This window comes from Balaenoptera physalus (assembly GCF_965194825.1).
Source record: "Balaenoptera physalus genome assembly, chromosome: 16".
In the NCBI taxonomy this organism is placed as follows: Eukaryota; Metazoa; Chordata; class Mammalia; order Artiodactyla; family Balaenopteridae; genus Balaenoptera; species Balaenoptera physalus.
In genome coordinates this window covers 11,659,504-11,679,272 of record NC_138898.1, presented here as the reverse complement: position 1 = coordinate 11,679,272, position 19,769 = coordinate 11,659,504, and the positions used below count along the sequence as shown (strand labels likewise).

Here is a 19,769-nt window from a genome sequence, read left to right as displayed (position 1 = left end):
TTGCAGTATTAAATAAACTGCGTATTACCTGTAGTCATTTTGGGTTTGAGAACCAGTATGTATTTTCCCCCAATCCACCAACAACTAGAGAGCTGTATTACCTTAGAAGATGAAATTATTATTCCATTCCCCCCAAAGGTGGCCATATTCTAAAAACACCTTTCATAATGGTACTTAATATTTGAATCTGAAAGCATGGCAAGGGGCTCGCTTTATAGCCATGTCCCAGGTTGCAAGGGCATCAGGTGAGGACTGTTTCATCACATCAGATTTAGGAAAATAGCATAGTTGTCTATGACATGCAGAGAAAAGGCAGGGCTGTTTTAAACATGAGTAGGGTTTACTCTTCCTCTAAGTGGATTGTTTTAGGGCTTACCGTTAACCTTTTTCCTGGAGGAATCCAATTTGTGGACTTGTTTTTGAAAGTGTTCTATTTGAATTGAAATGTCTTCTATATTAAAATTAGCTTTCTTTCCTTAGTAAAGAATAAAAAGCATACCGCTTTATGTTCGGAAGTGGTTCATTCTGCTGTTTATTTTGCTGGTCACCTTTTAAAATCATTTGTCCTACATTTTTAAATGCAGGTTTTGAGGTTTTTGTATATTTGTTTGTTTTTGTCTCCTTTTGTTTGTTTGTTTTTGTCGCTCCTTTTGTTTGGTTTTATTATCAGGTTGTGGTTTAAGCATTGTATTTTTCCACTGGGCCAGGTTCTAAGAGAACAGTTACTTTGGCTTATCATTGATGGATTTATTTCTTAATTACACAGATTTCATGCCTCTGAAAATATCCATTTTATATTTACAGGAGGAAGAAATGTTTCGTCCAAATATGTTTTTCCTCCTTTTGCTTCCACCTATTATATTTGAGTCAGGATATTCATTACACAAGGTAAGACTCAGGCACACATTAGTGCTTTTGGTCTGGGTGGCTCCGTGTGTTTGTAGGGCAAGTTCCTTAAAAGCTCGGGTGTTAATTTAGCAGTGGTGGCTCTGTGTGAACACCCTGGCGTCTGTGGTAGAAGCTGGACTGTCATGCCTGACTTGCAGAGGGAACAAACATGGTCAGTGGGCTGCTTTCATGGTTTCAGGCAGTGTGGCTTACTAGTGTTTTCCATAGAGGGGTACTTTGCCTAGAAAGAAATAGCCAAAGTGATTTTGATGGTACACAGGTGTTACATTGACTCCTCTTGGACACAGACTGACCCATGTTAAGAGGACAGACTGTGTCCTGGGATGACAGGGACAGGTGCCCCAGGCCTACTGGTTCTCATGTCACCATATCGGGCCTTTCTCCTGCCTTGCACCCATCCATCCTTCAGTGTCTCCCCTCTCAGGGCACTGCCCTGGGCCTCAACTCCCAGCCATTATGCCCTTTAAGCCCCAGTCTCCATTCCTTCCCACCCTCTCCCTGGCCCTGCTTTTCCTCACCAAACTGGAGCCCCCATCCTTCCCCCTAGTCTTCCACCTCCTTCTGGCCCATTCATCTACTCCCACAGTTGCTCCGCTCATTCTTGGCTCCCTGACCCTGGAGAGCAGCGTCACTGGGCCCTGCTCAGTTCTCTGCTTTGCTCTGGCATTTCTGGTCTCTGTCTTCAGCTTCCACTGGGGCTCTTTCTGCCTGGGCAGGAGCTTCTCACTTTTAAGCCAGTTTGTGTGTGTACCTGAGTCTTTTCCTTGTCTATGAGTTCCTTTTTTTTTTTTTTTTAATTTGTATAGCAACTCTTTTTTTTCATAAATTTATTTATGTATTTATTTATTTTTGAAATTTTTTTTTAAGGAATTCCTTTATTTTTATTTTTTATTTATTTATTTATTTTTGGCTGTGTTGGGTCTTCGTTTCTGTGCAAGGGCTTTCTCTAGTTGCGGCGAGTGGGGGCCACTCTTCATCGCAGTGCACGGGCCTCTCACTATCGCGGCTTCTCTTGTTGCGGAGCACAAGCTCCAGATGCGCAGGCTCAGTAGTTGTGGCTCACGGGCCCAGTTACCCCGCGGCATGTGGCATCTTCCCAGACCAGGGCTCGAACCTGTGTCCCCTGCATTGGCAGGCAGATTCTCAACCACTGCACCACCAGGGAAGCCCTATTTATTTATTTTTGTCTGCGTTGGGTCTTTGTTGCTGCCTGCGGGCTTTCTCTAGTTGCATCGAGCGGGGGCTACTCTTCATTGCGGTGCGCCGGCTTCTCGTTGTGGTGGCTTCTCTTGTTGCAGAGCATGGGCTCTAGGTGCACGGGCTTCAGTAGTTGTGGCACGTGGGCTCAGTAGTTGTGGCTCACGGGCTCTAGAGCGCAGGCTCAGTAGTTGTGGCACATGGGCTTAGTTGCTCCATGGCATGTGGGATCTTCCCGGACCAGGGCTCGAACCCGTGTCCCCTGTATTGGCAGGCGGATTCTAAACCACTGCGCCACTAGGGAAGTCCATATGAGTTCTTTTTAAATATAAGTGTATTTAAGTTTTAAAATAAAAAGGTGATTCAACTTAAAATACTAGTAATACAACAGTTATTTTGTAAATGTGATTTTAAAAAACTGTGAAGGTTGGAAGGACTAAGGTTTGGCCTATCTTTGGAGAGAGGAAAGAGCCTGGACTTTAGAGCCAGAGAGACCTAGGCCTAATCATGCGCTGCCCCCTATAGGTTCCTTTTGAGTAGAGTAGAAATTAAAAACAGAGAACAAAAAGATCCCCAAAACCCTACCTCCTAGGTTGCTTTGAGATTTACATTAGATGAAAGAATGTATGCAAAGCACCACTCACCACATTAAATAATTGGTAGTGCTTCTTGTCATTATCTATTATAACATGACTAGTGTTATTATTAATAATAATGTAATAAACTTGAGTTAAATTTATTATGAGAGTTTTGGTAAAAACATACAAATTAAATTTTTAATTTTCCTCCTGGATATTGAAGCAAAATTATTCTAAGATGTTCAGGCCAGATTGTTTTTTAAGTTATTATTTTATTGTGCATTAATCAAAAGAAAAAGTGAAAAGGAAGTTTAATATAAAAAAAAATCCCATATCTTATAAACCATTACTGACATCAGATAATTGTTAAAAAGAAAACAAGCAAGAAGGATTTGAAGGTCAGTATCTCTTACTCTTTAATTTTGTGAACAAATCTTGAAAGAACTGAGAGCAGATTATGAAAGTATTTCAAAATAGTGCTGAAGAAAATGGATTGATTTTTTTTTTTTTTTTTTCCCCCTTTGGCTGCCACTCGGCTTGTGAGATCTTAGTTCCTCGACCAGGGATTGAACCCTGGCCCTCGGCAGTGAGAGCACAGAGTCCTAACCACTGGACTGCCAGGGAACTCCCAAAAAATGATTCGATTTTGACTTAAAAACATAAGACTGGTTATTATATTAGCACATGTAAAGTTTTTATTTTCTAATTTTTTGGAGGGAGGGGAAATAAACTCATTCAAAATTTGAGGAAAATAGTAGTTTCTTAAGAGAACATATTTTTGAAGATGGCTTTATAGCAGAAACTGTGACAATTTATGTGGGACTAGTGTGAGTTGGAATGGGAATTCAGAGATTTCTGTCCACTGCCTACCCACCCCCAAAGAAGAGAGGAAGTTGACTTTATTTTAATATTGCTGTATTTGCTGATGTAAATTTGGACTTGGAATAAAAATTTCAGTACAGTTATCATCAGTTGGTATGCATTAGGTAGGCAGCTATTTGGTTCTTTAAATTATTAATATCATATAAAGAATAGAACTTTTTAAAAAAATAAATTTATTTATTTATTTATTTATTTTTGGCTGCGTTGGGTCTTCATTGCTGCGCGCAGGCTTTCTCTAGTTGCGGCGAGCGGGGGCTACTCTTCATTCCAGTGCGCGGGCTTCTCATTGTGGTGGCTTCTCTTGTTGCAGAGCACGGGCTCTAGGCACATGGGCCTCAGTAGCTGTGGCTCATGGGCTCTAGAGCGCAGGCTCAGTAGTTGTGGTGCCCGGGCTTAGTTGCTCCGCAGCATGTGGGATCTTCCCGGACCAGGGCTTGAACCCGTGTTCCCTGTATTGGCAGGCGGATTCTTAACCACTGCACCACCAGGGAAGCCCAAGAATAGAACATTTTTTAAATTATGTCTGAGAGAAGCAGATAAATTTGCTTTATGAAGCAAAGGGAAGTTCTTACAGTGGGGCAACTTGAATGTGGGTAACTTTTCAACATCCAGATTAATATTAGCCAACTACGTAAGTTATATCAGAATTAGATCCCTATAAACAAACCAAGACTTAGTGTAATCTATTTTTAAATAACAAAATTAAGCAGCTCTCTGCAAAGAAAAACTCATAGATGAAAAGCCTTTTGTTTAGGAAAAAACCAAATCATTGTGTTTGCCTTGAGCTATTTTAAAGTTCTTTGTGTGCTAAAGATTGATATGCCGAACAAAGTAATTGAATGTCGGATTATGGTCAGCCAAATCAAAATTGCAAAAAATGAAGCAAAGAAACTTCCTGAAGGAGATAGGCTTAGTGGGTTGTCAGTGCTGAGCTGAGGGCAGTCTTCTGAAGTGAGCTTTAAAGCATCAGTTCCTGGGAATTCCCTCGTGGTCCAGTGGTTAGGACCTCAGCACTTTTACTGCCGAGGGCCCAGGTTTCAGTCCCTGGTCAGGGAACTAAGATCCCACAAGCCGCGTGACGTGGCCAAAAAAAAAAAAAGTATCAGTTCCTGTTGTCTATGGCTCGACAGTTTCTGAGCGAAAAAATGGTTTTCCTTGTCCAGACCCACAATCACAGACCATCAAGTTTCCCTGCCCTTATTCCTAAACAGAGTCCACAGGATTCTAATAAATAGCTTAATTTTTTAAATTTTATGGAAATTTGAAAGATGTTACCATACTGCTTGGACTCAAATATTTTCTCTTAAATGCTGTATAGATGGGAATATATTTTATCTGTCATATTTGATGATACTAATAGAGTGAAATAAAACTGCTTAAAAGATGTGGACTACACAAAGGAGCTTCTGATAGTATAACCTATTATCCTGACATTCTTTGTAGTAATGTACCTTTTCTTAATTAATTGAAAAATTATAATTATATAAACTTTGGACTTTAATCAGACATGAAACACAGTTAATTCCTTCAGTACCTATTCATGGGGCATCTTGCATCTGACAGGCAGTATGCCAGTGACTGTGTTGTACAAAAGCAGATGTGGTCATTGCCCCCATTGAGCCTGCAGCCTAGTGGCAGAGACAGATACCAAATAATTACATAAATAAATGTAACGTTTCAGCTATGTCAAGTGCTACCAGGGGAGAGTCGCTGTGCATTGAGAGCATAGACTGGGATCTGACTTGGGTAAGGGATCAGAGAAGGCTTCCCTCAGGAAGAGTCCAAATGTCCTGAGATCTTGGGACGATTAAAGTTCACTAAGCGAAGGGGAAAGAAGAGTGGTCCAAGCCCAGGGAGCATGATGTGTTTGAAAAACAAAAAGCTACCAGTGTGACTGGAACCCAGAGAACAAAGGGGAGGTTAGAGGCCTTCGAGGGGTCAAACCATCGAGGCTTTGGTTGGGTTTTAACTGCGTTTTGAGTGGAAGTGGGGGTCAGAGTGTAGGCAGCACAGTCAGATTTATCTTTTGCAGAGATCATTCTGGAAGCACTTGGAGAGCAGAGGGCAAGGGCCAGGGATGGTTGAGACTTGTTAGAAGCTATTGCAGTGGTCCAGGGGAGAGATGATGGCAGTTGGGCAAGGGCGGTGGGGATGGTGATGGAGCGAAGCAGGGAGATGTGAGAAGCAGGGAGATGTGTTCCCCGCGTCGGGGAACGCAAAAGCCACAGGACTTGGCTCTGCATTGCATGTGGGGGTGAGGGAAGATGCCCAGGTTTCCAGCTTGCCAACCAAGGTGGGTGATGGTGCCCTTTACAGAGAATCAAGCGTGTGAGAAGGGCCAGCTGTGGGGTCCTTGTCTTCACTGAGCAGACCAGCCTTTCTAATCATTCCTCTCATTTCTGTTCTCTCAAACAGGGTAACTTCTTTCAAAATATTGGTTCCATCACCCTATTTGCTGTTTTTGGTACGGCAATTTCCGCTTTTGTAGTAGGTGGAGGAATTTACTTTCTGGGTCAGGTAAGGAAAACATCTTTGAGAAACTTTGAAAAGCTTACATTCTTAGAGCTCATGCAGGGAAGTGGGGTAGAGACACCTCATGGGGCCTGGGTTCTACAGTCAAGGTAAATGCTCTCCTGCAAAGAAATCCAGACTCAAGCAAGGCACAGTAAAGGCATGCTGAAGTTGTCTCTCAGTGTCCTCGAGAAGCTTTAGTGTCTGGAATTGAGTGAATCTTTTCCATAATCCCCAAAAGTATTTGATCTTATTTGCAAACCAATATTGTCTTAAGTTGGAATACCTAAAAATAAAGCAGAATATATACATCAAGATCTTCAAATTATAACAGTATCAATTCTATTATCAGACTGAATCAAGGTTAAACACTGTTTCTTTAATAAAAATTTGCATTTTAAAAATCAAAGATGATTCTGAATGTCTTCACTCAATTCTAAGCTGTCCTCCTGTAGAATTATTTTCCCTGGATTTTCCACCATTGCTAAACCAATTCCCGGTGTCATCAATTGAGTGTTTTGTACTTTGAATTCAAATTAATTTGAATTACTTTAAACCAGACCTACCTAGGAAGGTAGTATCTGTAGCTTTGCATTATGCACGTCTATGCATGTCACAGTTCTTTTCCAATATGGTCAGTTGCAGAAAGTTTGTCCGCCCTAGTTCTGCAAACGCAGTTTGAGATTCAGGCCTTGGGGTGACTGGCAGATTTCTCTTATATGTGTCAGATGTGTTTGCTTCTTTTGATGGCTATCGGTAAAAGCCCATTCCATCTGATTTTCACCTTTACTGCTGCCTCGATGGCACCAGAATAAATCTGTCTGTCATGCAACCTTCTTCATTGCTCAGCTTCCAGCATCAAATGGGAATAAACTTCAGAGAAGAAAACTAGTTAATTTGGCTTGCAAGTATTAGTGTTCATTTTCATACTTCCTATGTATGATGATTGAATGCATGCCTAAACTAAAACTTAGGAGTTTTCTGTATTTTTCAAGTGGTTTGGGGACTGAAGATTAATGTCCTTATTAGTTTGTAATAAAGCACTAATGGACATTTTAATCTTCTTGGCTGTTCTCCAGGGGTTTTTTTTTGTGTCTGTGTTTGTGTGTTTTATTTTACAGGCTGATGTAATCTCTAAACTCAACATGACAGACAGGTAAACCTTTCATACTCTAACACCCATGTGGCTACTTTTCAGACTGGGGCCAAGTTTTCTCCACATTGATTCCTGGCTGTGGTACTTCTTTATTCTGTCTTTTCGTTTTGCTGACTATTTCTGCTGTAGAATCTACTCTGAATTAATTTGTGTCTCTGAAATGAATCAAAACTATATTGAGGAATTTTGAAGATCTCCAGTCAGAGGGTTGCTGATGGAAATGATTTAGTTTCAGCTTTGAAGGGAATAACTCTTGGTTAGTTAACTGCCACCTCACACACACCACACACTGCACCATTGTCCTTTTATTATTAAGAATCATCTTCAACTCATTTCTAAGGCTTTGCAATGGCCATAATGAAAAGTTGTCTTCTTGATAGATTGGGGATGGAGTTGGGGGTGAGATGTGAATCTTTACTCTGGGATTCCCACAAAGGCGGTGGGGATGGGGAGGGGGAAGCAGGTGCTCTGTTGTGGGCATCCTTCTCAGGCTGCAGCTACTCCATTGGGCCCTCAGAGCTGCTGTCTAGGAGCCCAATCCAGAAATTTCCATAATTGGTGTAGCAAGAAGCAACCTAGGAAGCCTAGTGCTAAAAAAGTGCCCACACACAGTGTGACCTGGTTTCCCCTCTCTGAGAAGCACAGTGAGTATGCAGCCTCGCTCTGTGTTTCTCCCCCGGAGCACTGGACTCTGTCTTGTGGCTTCGCTGGGGAGCTCAGAAGTGGGGCCCAGTGCTCGGCCCCGGGGTCCCTTTCACGGGGCCAGCCGGAGCTTACAGCCTTCAGCAGCAACTTGGAGATTAGAATCTTGGGGCCCTTTTCGTGAGAAATGTGCCTTTGATAGCATCAAGTCCAATCTCATTTTCTCTCCAGGGACATAAATTTCAAAGCCTTTGTTGTAAGATAGTCTTGCTATACAAACAAGTAGCGAAAGTCACATTCCTGTTCCATAAGGAGCATGAAGCCGAGCAGAACTGATGCCCTGCATTTTGTAGGTATTTTGCAACTGAAAAGAAATGCTCAAAACCCAGTGGATGTAAAGGAAGATGTCACAGCATTCGTTCCTTCAACCTGTTTGGGGGCAACTGCTTAGAGATACAAAAAACGCTTGATAAATCCTTGTGAAATTGAATTGAACCGGAGGTTGGGATGTTCAGGAGGAGAGGAATAAAAGAACTGGCCCTTAGACAAGCAGAGTAAGAACCAGGTGGAGTTTCTCTCTGTGGGGCAGACGCTTCCTTTCCTGTTAGAAAGTGACTGTCCCACAGGTGGGGGGTGCTCTGGGGGAAATTAGCCAGCGGTCGCAAACCCACACAGCTGCAGGGCCTGGCAGAACCCTTCACAGAGGGGAGCTGGCCAGGTGTGTGTCTGGAGGTGGTGACAGTGGTGAGCCAGAGAGCCCATCGTCTGAAGGGGACAGCCACCTCTTAGCTCCACCTGCTAATTACCACGTGGGAACATGGGCCCAGGATTGCCAGATACTGAATTGTTTTTTTTCCAAAAGAGGCCAAGTTTCTGGATTTTAATAGGGAATTTTCCTGTTTTAAATGTTGCCAACTTAATCCATTTTTCAAAATACCATGCAGGTCAAACATGAGGCCCATGGACCTCTGCACAGTAGGAAACATAAAAATAACTTTTTTGCACAGAAGGTTTTACTTCATTGGTGTTTCCTCTGGAGAGCTAATCCACTCATAGATACACCCTAAATTATTTCACCATCCCAGTCCATTTTCTTTTTCTTTTTTTTTTTTTTAATTTTTAAATTTTATTTATTTTTGGCTGCATTGGGTCTTCGTTGCTGCACACAGGCTTTCTCTAGTTGCGGCGAGCGGGGCTTCTCATTGCGGTGGCTTCTCTTGTTGCAGAGCACGGGCTCTAGGTGCATGGGCTTCAGTAGTTGTGGCACGTGCGCTCAGTAGTTGTGGCTCATGGGCTCTAGAGCGCAGGCTCAGTAGTTGTGGTGCAGGGGCTTAGTTGCTCCACGGCCTGTGGGATCTTCCCAGATCAGGGCTCAAACCCGTGTCCCCTGCATTGGCAGGCGGATTCTCAACCACTGCGCCACCAGGGAAGTCCCCCAGTCCGTTTTCTTTTTGTTTTGTTGACGTTGCTGTCTTTTGAGATGATGGAATAAAGAAAACACATTGTTCAGTTGAACTTCTGGCTTCTGGCCTTTTAAAAGACTGGGTCATAAGGTGTGAAGTGGAACAGCTGCGGGCAAGATTCAATGACTGCTTATATTCAGACCTCTCCATGATTCAGGCAGTTCATATTTCAGACTTTCCATGTTCACTGTCAGAAACACTGTGCCCCAATTTAGAGTCTCAGCCAAAGCTAAATGTGTTACATAATTTATGCAAAGCACTTCTCCCCCAACTTTTTATTGTGGAAATTTCAAACACACAGAAAAGGTGAAGCACTGTACAGTGGACACGCACATGACCACCTAGATTCTACAATCACTGTTTTCACTGGATTTGCTTTAACCACAGATCTTTCCATCTCTCCATCCCTCTGTCCATTCATCACTCCGTCTTCTAGTTCCTGCTGTTTGATTTTCAGTTCAGGATGCCACAGGAACTATGACAAAGAACATCAGTCAGGCCTCTTTCAGTGCAACTGAAACCCAACACGAACTCGTTTTAGCAAAAAAGAAGTTTGCTGACTGGTAGAACAGAAGTGTCCCCGGAGTGATGGCTTCCTGCATGGCAGCCTCTGGGGGCCTGTGATGTCAGGAACCTCTCCTCTCTCTGTCTTAGCTATTCGCTGGTCGACGTCATCCTCCGGCGCGCTCACCCCACGTGGCAGCACCAATGGCTTTTGGCTCACCATCACCCTCGCCGTCCCTGCCAAAAGGGCCAACCTAATTCCTGGTGTCCTGGTGAAATGCCTGGCGATGGACCTCTGACCAGGCCTGGGTCCCCTGCCTACCCCTAGAGCCCCACGCAATACAGGGATGGAGAGTGGAGGAGGCCTGGCTCCACAAGGGGAAATTGGAGTGCTGTTACCAGAGCTGGTAACACCCACTGGGGCCGTGGGTGCTGTCCACCCTGCGCTTGCTGAGGGATGGAGGGAGGGGCCCGCGAGCCGCGCAGAGTCGTCGCCCAGCACACAACCCGCTGCACACTCCCAGGCTCCCACCCTGCTTTGGGATGTACTTCTTTTTTTTTTTTTTTTTTTTTTACTTACTCAGGCCTTGCCGCACAGCTTGCGGGATCTCAGTTCCCTGACCAGGGATCGAACCAAGGCCTTGGCAGTGAAAGCGCAGAGTCCTAGCCAAGGGACCACCAGGGAAGTCCCCAAGATGTACTTTTTAGACGTTCTTCTTCCTTCGAGGCCTCTGTTATGTCGCTGTGGGTGATGAGAGTGGGAGTAAAAGAAGGAGAGGAGAGAGAGGAATCTCTGTGGGTTGCAGAGCAAGGACCTCAAGGCCAGCTGCCAACAAATCGTGGCCTCCCGGGTTGGCAGCTGTTCGGTGGAGTTACCTTCTCATCCCTCCCCGATCCCTCCCTCCTGCCTGCCTTCCCCAGGTATCTCTGGGCACTCACAGTGAGGTGAGAGGCAGGTGAAGTCACAGCTCATAATGCACGCGACAAGCTCTGTGAGGACAGGGCAAGTCCGGGAACTGAAGTCTGAGCTGAGGCCGTCTTTGAAGTGAGCAGGCTCTCCTGCAGGAATTCACATTAAGCGAACTCAGCGTGCCACCATGGAAACCAGTATGCCAGATTATCGATTTATGAAGAGAACTGGAACTGGCAGGGCAGCCACGCGTCCCTTGCCACCAGCACTCCCCTCCCTGAGCCCGGAGCCAGATGCTCGTGGAAGGCTGCTGGTGACATACGGTGGACAGAGCACGCTCCAGTCCCCAGGCCAGCTAGCGCCTCACCCCTCCCAGACCGCAGGCTTGGTGAGGGCGGGAAGCAGGTGGATGGTCTCTGGCTCACGTCTCTACCCGAGGCTGTCCCGTCGTGGCTCCTTGTGTTGCGGAAGGGGGCAGACCTAACCATTCTGCTGAGCTGGAAGGAAAGCAGTGTCAGGCGAGGCCTTCTGAGGGAACCAACAAGGGCTTGCAAGAACTCTAAGGGGAAGAAGACAAATGGGCTGCGAGAATAATCGTCCTGACTCCTTAGGCGGCCCCCGAGGCCCCGCGGGGTGACCTGGCCCTGCCTCCCTCCCAGACGCCAACATTTCCAGCCACTCGCCCTCCCTGCGCTGCTGCCAGGCTCACTGTTTTGTTTCTCAGGCAACCAAGCTTGCTCCACCTCCGAGGTAGCTTGCTCTGGTCGCTGCCCCCAGGTCTTGGCTTGTCTACCTGCTTCTTGTCAGGTAGGCCCTCGTTTAAATAAGCCTCATTTCTTCAGAGAGAAGACCCCCCCCTTTCCTGACCCCCCGATCTAAGTGGGCCCCACCCCCATGCCTCCACACCACCCTGCCATGTTACTCTTTCTCTCATCACCCTGACTTCCTGTGTAACACTCGCCTTTTCTAAATTGGCCTTGGCCTCCGGGTTTTGCTGTATCCAGTGTAGCGGCTAAGAGCACCCACCCTGAGCCAGAAGGCCTGTGTTTGGATCCGGGCTCTGCCACCTCTTAGCTGTCTGACCTTGGGCAAGTTGCTTAACCTCATTGTCCCTCAGGTTTCTCCTGTGTAATCAGAGCAATACTAGTACCATTTCATACGGTTGCTTTGTGGATTATTGAGTTACTATATGTAAAGTGCTCAGAGCAGTGCCTGGCACGTGGTAAGTGCCACATAAATATTTGCTATTATTATAAGCCTTGGGACTTCCCTGGTGGTCCAGTGGTTAAGAATCCACCTTCCAATGCAGGGGACTCAGGTTCGATCCCTGGTCAGGGAACGAAGATCCCACACACCATGGGGCAACTCAGCCCTCACCGTTAACTATTGAGCCCGCACGCTCTGGAGCCTGCGCGCTGCAGCGAAGATCCTGCATGCTGCAGCTAAGACCCGACGCAGCCAAATAAATAAATGTTTTTTTAAAAAAAAAAGCCTTAGTGCTTGAAACATATTAGGCAGTTAATGCCCACTTGTCGGAGGTAGTTAGACCCTCGTGGGTACTGGGGCGAGAGCTGCCGGCCTGGCGGTAGGCAGCACTGGTGTCGCTGTCTGCCTCCCAGGCTGCGCAGCTCCTGAAGCAGGCTGGAGTTGCTGCTGACTTTTGGCACTTTCCTAGATGTTGCAGATCTGAGTGGAGGCTGGCGTCGGTCACAGATGGCACTCCGGTGGCCTGGTGGCAAGGGGCAAAGCAGAGGTCAGACCCAGGAGCACATGGGCCGTTTAGGGGAGGCCCTCCGGGCCACCATGGTTCCAGCTGCTCTGACCAAGAAGGCTGGGATGGCTGTCATGTTTTTAAGCAAAAGTCTTCCCTCTGACATTGGTCAAAATAAAATCTTGGTATTCTCAGTGGAAAACCAGGCCATTCATAACAACAACTTGTAGAGTGGGACTTTCACTTCTCCACCCACAATGTCAATTAGCAGGTATTTTAAGTGGAGAAAAAACACCATCTTCTGTGGTTCCTTCAGCTACAGTGTGTACTGTTATGTTATACTACATACGGTCTTTGACTTTAATGTTTTCCTGTGTGGACCAGGGGTTAAGCATTACAGAATTACCCCTTCCTTTTCTCTTTGACAGTTTTGCATTTGGCTCCCTAATTTCTGCTGTTGATCCAGTGGCTACTATTGCTATTTTCAATGCACTTCATGTGGACCCGGTGCTCAACATGCTGGTTTTTGGAGAGAGCATCCTCAACGATGCAGTCTCCATTGTCCTGACCAAGTAAGTGTGCTTTCTTCAAGTGACGGAACTAAAGGGCCTTGTATCAGAGGGGCAGGTATTTCCATGCAGCTGCGTGTACAGTTGCTTATCCTCTGGGTGATTGGTTCACTGCTTCTCCATCTTTCTGGCCTGACAAGTCTTGATGTGCCCCAGGAATATTGTCAAGGCCCAGGGTGATTAGAGGAGAATCTGCCTTTTAGGATCTACCTTTTAGCAGTGCTTTTAAACTAAACCCGGCTTGGACTTCGCTGGCGGTCCAGTGGTTAAGACTCCATCCACTCTTCCAATGCAGGGGGTGTGGGTTCGATCCCCGGTCGGGGAACTACGATCCCACATGCCATGGGGTGTGGCCTAAATAAATAAATAAAGCCCAGCTTCTCATCAGCATCACCGGGGGTGCTTATTAAATGTAGCATTCCCAGGCGCCACCCTGAGAGCTTCCGATTCAGTAGGTCTGGGGTGAGTCCCCAGATGATGATGGAGCAGCCAGTTGAGGGATCAGTATTTGGGCAGCATTGTTCCAGATGAAAGCATGTGACAGAGGCCCTATTCTCCCACTTGTGAGCTGGTGCACGTCACCTTCCTTTTCGCAGCTGTAAGGTACGGTAGTGATATTCACAGGCATCCTGCCTTAAGATGCTATTATGTGAAAGCTACTTTGGAAATTGCAGCTCTTTTTCAGTTGTTCATTGGTATACTGCCCTTGCTGATAGGATCTGAGAAGTTAGAGATGAGCCATAAAATGTCAAGAAGTCATTGGGAAAAGCAAATGAGTCTAAGTTCATCTCAAATCCATTTGTCGGATGCGGGGCTATTTCCTTGCTATTTTCTTGGCCAGGTTTGTGGTGTTCATGTATGGGCAGGAGACCCAGACAGTTTTACCAAAAAACAAGAAGGTACAGACAGTCAAAGCAGTTGGAGAAAAGAGCCCTGGACAATGTATCAGAGATGAGCTAAGAGAATTTTAGGGGCCATTATGTGTTCTGTTAAAGAATAGTTTTTCCATTTTGATTTTGGACTTGTTTCCTTTGTTGTGGGATTCCTTGCAAAGCATAACCACTCTGTGGTTTTCTTAAAAGCCTTACTATAGACTATATTCAGCATTCTTATGTTGGAATAAAAGAACATTTTATCATGGAAAGAGCCCAGGTCTTGGGGTCAGGCTGACCTGGGTTCAAGTCCCAGTGATGGCCACTCATAGCTGTGTGACACCCTGGGTCAGCTCCTTAACCTCTCTGAGCCACAGGTGTCTCAACAGTAAAGTGAGGGTGATAATGCCTCAGCCTAGAATTGGATTTGAGGGTTGAGTAGTTAAATATACTATGTGAAAAGCATCTGCCATCGGTTAATGTGAGATCCTTTCCTTTTCTGCTCCTGTCCCCCAGCTATTGTTTGTCCTGTTTTTGTCCTGCTTTTGCAGGAAGAACTTACCAAATGTTGCTTAATTGAAAGAGGTGCTCAGCAGACCCTTAAACAAAACAAAAACATATGTATGTATTCTGAAATAATACATATATTCTGCATATAAAATTTAGAAAACTCACAAAGAAGGAAAGAAAAGAAAAATACGAGCATTGTAACTCCCAAGAGATAATTACAGTTAACAATTTGGTAGAAGGTACATGTAATTTATTTAGATGGGTATATACTGTATTGTAACTTTTCCATTGAATGGAGTTGATAAACATCATTTATATTCATAACATCATTTAACTAGTTGCAGAGTATTCTTTCTGTGGATTTACTGTGATCTATTTATGGATTTACTGTGATCTGTTTGACCAGTTCCCTATTGCTGGCTTTTTCATGTTTCTCTTAGCAAAAATTTCTATAGCTTTATTAGGAAATTATCATATATCATGCTGTAAGAGCTTTTAAAAAATCTGATATTTTTTCTTAAGATCTACTTTGAAAGCGTCTCAGTTTTCTGGTTTTTACCTTTATCTTGTGTCCTGGTTGTGCATTTGAACATTTGTGATAAGGAATTGTGCCTAAATTGGAGGTGACATCATGAGTTATTCTTATACATGAGGAGCTAAACTCAACTGCCTTGTCTCTAATTTATTTTTTTCTTAAATCTGTCAGAAGTAGGATCTTTTCTGAGCTTTCCCAGGTCTCCTTTGCCACAAAAAGGCCAAAGGTTAGGAGATACTTTCTTTTTAAAATGAGAAAGGATGGAGTCATTGTAACTAGCCATGCATTCTTCCTGGAATACTGCTTTTGAAGGCCAAGTTCACCTATGATGACAGTTTCCAAAATTGAATCAGTGGGCCACATGCATATATGGTTTCCAGCCTTCACCTCCACTACTTACCGGTACACAGGCTGGGGTAGGAGTCACTGACCTAAGTCTCTGACTCAGATGGGTTGTCCTGTGAGTCCTTAGGCATTTTCAGGTAAAAGCGGGAGATGGGGGAGAAAGGGGATGTGGTAGGACTGCCTTGTTTTTGCAGTGTAGGGGGAGGTGTTGTCAGCTTTCCTTGGTTACAGGGAAGAATCACATCTTGTTTTGCAAAGTGATCTGATGATGATACATTTATCTTTGTAACTGAGTGTGTGAATGAATTACCCCTTTTTTAATGTTTTCACTTTCATAAGTGCCAGAAGGCTGAGTATCTTCTGTTTCTTCATTAACCTTAATTAAATTATTTTTAGTTTTGATTTGTTACTATGACAATCTAGTCTTACAATAATTGTGGTAGAGGAAACCTTTTGTTCTCTGCCGCTGCAGCTAAAGCTCATGAAATGGATCCTGAAGCAACATTGTCTTTTATTCTTTAAGGTGTGAGAAACATGACCTGAAAAAATAAAATGCACAACATTTCCAGGCTAGAAAGAGTCCGAAATCTACCTTCATTTATCTTGAGTTCAGAAACCACTGGCCTCGCCCCTGGGTCTGCTGTTAACCATTGGTGTGACCTCACCCAGTTAGCCAGTTTCTTTAGGCCTCAGTCTCCTTTGTATGAAAAGAAAGCAGTGACACCAGCCAGTGTCCCAGCTGTGGTAATGAAATGAGGTGGGGGCTGGATGCTATGCTCGTGGCCCACAGATCCCTTTGGGACCGAGAGGTGATCTTAGCCTTCAAAAGTACTTTCCCAGTAAGAACCTTGTTGGTTCCCAGCTTTCCCCAAGCTGGGATGTTAACATGGGATCTGCTGGGAAAGAAAGGGAATGGGGCTATTGGGGTGAGTTTAGAAAACTTTTATGTGAAAAAAGTTGGTTTTCTTTTTTTGCAGGACTTCTCAGAACCTTTATTATGTTATATTATGCTGTAAATCACCAGAAAAGGCTGAGGTTATCTGACCAAGCCACCCTTTTATCACAAATTATCCTGCTTTAAAATTATACCAGTTCATGAAACGCAGATTAATGAAGCTGAACATTACTATTGACAATTCTTTGTTTTGTTTACTGATTCAGCAAAAATTTGTTGAGTATCTTCTGTGTGCTGGGCTCTGCTTAGGCTCTGGATATATGGCAGTGAACAAGGTGGACACAGGCATGGTCCTCATGGAATGATTCACTAGTTCCACATGCTGTGGAGAAGTCAGGCACCAGGAGAGCCTGTAAATGGGCTGGCCTATGTGAAGGCAGGTGTCCCTGAGGGAGTGTCACTGACCCTGGGTTCTGAGAACAAGCCAGAGTCAGCTGGAGCCCAGGAAGAGTGACCTACGACCTACGGGGAGGTGTCGGTGACAGTGGAGGCCGGCCTGAATGAGGAGGAGGTGGGGTGGGAGGTGTGGTGGGAGGAGTCGGTCAGGCTCAGAAGGCTGAGCTTCCCCCAGGAAGCAGCAGGAGACTGACGGGGGGTTTTGAACAGGCCAATAACTCGATCAGATGTGCATTTTCAAGGGATCGTTCAGGCCCCTGAGTAGAGAATGGGTTCTCCTAGGAAGAGCAGGATGTATATAGAGAGAGATCCGCGAGGCAGAAGCCCTGAGCTGGAGGATAGTAGGGGAGGGAGGGAGAGAAGTGGATGGATTTGAGAGAAGGTGGAATCAGCAGGAGGAGGATATTGAATGAGAATAACTATTTTAATGGTGTAATGGTTTTACCTTTGGGGATAAAACCAACAGTTGAATTTAATGGCTGCCGACATTTTTCTTTGCTCTGTAGCAGTGAAAGGAAAGTCCTTTCAATTCTTCCTCTTGATGTCTCCTCCCAAATCCCCACTCTGGGCCTTACCCACTGATATTTCTTCTTTAGGAGGCTCCATTCTAGTCTGACTTCATGCCACAGCCTCAGTTTCGGGTTTTATCCCACAGGATCCCCACTCCCCCACGCCCACCCTGCACTGAAAACACTCCCTGTGACTCCCCAGGGCCTTCAGGACGAAACACCAACTCCTTAGCTTGGTTCATCGAAAGCCTTTCACGGGGCCTGGCCCTGCCTGCTGCTCCTGCCTTACTCTACCACTGTCCTCCCCACCAGCCCCCTCCCCCCACAGCCAGTTCCTGTGTTCTGTCCACAGTCATCGGTGTGATCTCCTGCTCCTAGATATGCTGCTAGTATTTTGGGGCTCCCTACCTCCCCACATGCTCTTCCCTCTGCCTTGGGTGCATTCCCTCATTTCTTCACCTGGTTAACTCTTCTCTATCCTAAATTGAAACCCAGCCCATGTGTCATAAAGAACCTTCCTTGACCCCCACCAGTCTGAGTTAGATGCCCACCGTGTATTTCCTACAGCTCTTTGCTCTTTCCTGAGATGGTCCTAGTTTCCATCTTGTTTTTTTTTTTTCTTTTTTTTTTCTTTTTCTTTCTGGCTGTGTTGGGTCTTCGTTGCTGCGTGTGGGCTTTCTGTAGTTGCGGTGAGCGGGGGCTACTCTTCGTTGTGGTGCATGGGCTTCTCATTGCAGTGGCTTCTGTTGTTGCAGAGCACGGGCTCTAGGCGCGTGGGCTTCAGTAGTTGCGGCAGGTGGGCTCAGTAGTTGTGACTCACAGGCTCTAGAGCACAGGCTCAGTAGTTGTGGCGCATGGGCTTAGTTGCTCCACGGCATGTGGGATCTTCCCGGACCAGGGCTGGAACCCGTGTCCCCTGCATTGGCAGGTGGATTCTCAACCACTGCGCCACCAGGAAAGCCCTCCATCTTGTTTTTCTCCCTCATTAGACTATAGAGTTCCCTAAGGGCAGGCACCTGCTCTCATCTCTGAACCCCCAGAAACTAACACAGTGCCTGGAACAAAGTAGGTGAACAAATAAGTGTTTGACTAACGGGTTGAATGATGAATGAATGAATGAGAGAATAAGCCAGAAATAAGTTTTGAGTTCTAAGTTAATTTCTAATAACTTTGTCTATAACATTTTAACTTCTTTCTTTTTTTTCTTTTATTTCCTAGCACAGCTGAAGGTTTAACAAGAAAAAATATGTCAGATGTCAGTGGGTGGCAAACATTTTTACAAGCCCTTGGCTACTTCCTCAAAATGTTCTTTGGCTCAGCAGCACTCGGCACTCTCACTGGCTTAATCTCTGCATTAATATCCTTTTAATATGATGAACACACGTGGCTGAGAAGATTATTCCTAATTACATCCATCTCTCGTCATTTTCTCCAGTTCCTTAAGGGGACCAATTTTAGTCTAAAGTCGTATTTAAGGAGGATTTTTATGCTTAGTTCTGGTTTGAAGAACACTTTAATTTAAACTCAAGGATTTTAAAATTTAACATGTGAAATTTAGGATATCACTTTTCAAAGCTTAAAAAACATGTACACTGTTGAATATCAGATCTGACTTTGGGGTCTTCTCAGTTCCCAGAGTGTGATAACTGCATTCAGATGAATTTCATTTTCTGCTGTCTCACTTTTCACATTAAGAAAATCGGAAATTAATTTCCTTAGAAAATGTCAAATTGAGAAAATCTCTACGCCACTGAAAGTATTTATCTGGAAGAACCAGAAAAGAGACTTTCAAAGTGAGCTCCATCTAAGTTATTCACACTGATTTTGTGGCTTAACAACCCATAAGCTTTTCCAGCCACAGAAGCCAAAAGGCTTGTTAAGGCCGCCGACACCTTTATTGCTGTAGAAAATTTGTCACGTTTAAAACAGGAACAGGCACCAGACCATTTCTGTGTGAGCGTAAGCCTGCATGCATCTTGGGGAGATGGCCACCTGGCCCTCCTCCGCCAGCAGTTTGTTTCACAGATGGCCGTCCAGGAAAGCCTCTTCTGCCTGAGACAGGCGTGTTTGTCTGCCATCCTGTTGAATTTTCCCTTCAGTCCCTATGTCCAGAAGTCTCAAGGCGCTATTGAGTCAGCTGACAGCTTCTCATATTGTATCAATAAACGGAATGGAAAAGAAAACTTTTTCTAGTTCAGTATTTTCCTCTTTATTTATCTCTTTCTTTAAAAGAGCGGAGGGGCGGGGAGAGCATCTTCTTTAATGAAGCCCCAGTAAATGGATGCTGTGGGCTCCAGCACAGGCATGTGAACAACATTTGAACACGTGGAAGATTCTCCTTTCACAGGAACATGAGTTTATAAATGTCCAGGAATAGGAGAGAAGGTCCTTCAATGGGGCATTGATCCCCAGGATTCTGGAAACCCCGTTAGTGACCTCAGCTGATGTCGTCAGAGGAGTGGAAGAGGGACACGGCCCTGGAAGGGGCCTGGCAGTGTGGGCTGTCCTCAGTCTGTCTGCAGCCCCAGCTCCCCACAGCCGGCCCGCCCCCCGCACCCCGTGGCTCCCAGCCCTCCAAGTCAGCATTTCCAAATGAAATGACTTAGGGTGACTTT

The 19,769-nt window shown here is 45.1% G+C and overlaps 1 protein-coding gene across 10 annotated transcripts in view; it reads left to right on the top strand.

Moving 5' to 3' along the window:
* The window catches only part of SLC9A8 (solute carrier family 9 member A8), a 67,535-nt gene that overhangs the window by 27,278 nt on the left and 20,488 nt on the right, over positions 1-19,769 (top strand). For 9 of the 10 annotated variants that reach the window (XR_014254881.1, XM_082430469.1, XM_082430462.1 and 6 more), the window contains 5 exons: positions 805-888; positions 5,982-6,083; positions 7,199-7,233; positions 12,892-13,035; positions 18,373-18,511. Coding sequence is in view for 9 of the 10 variants with exons in the window: in XM_082430469.1 (XP_082286595.1) it covers positions 805-888; positions 5,982-6,083; positions 7,199-7,233; positions 12,892-13,035; positions 18,373-18,511 (504 nt within the window). In the remaining variant the exon portion in view is untranslated. The remainder of the gene's footprint in view (positions 1-804; positions 889-5,981; positions 6,084-7,198; positions 7,234-12,891; positions 13,036-18,372; positions 18,512-19,769) is intronic. The other variant, XM_082430465.1, reaches the window with a different exon arrangement.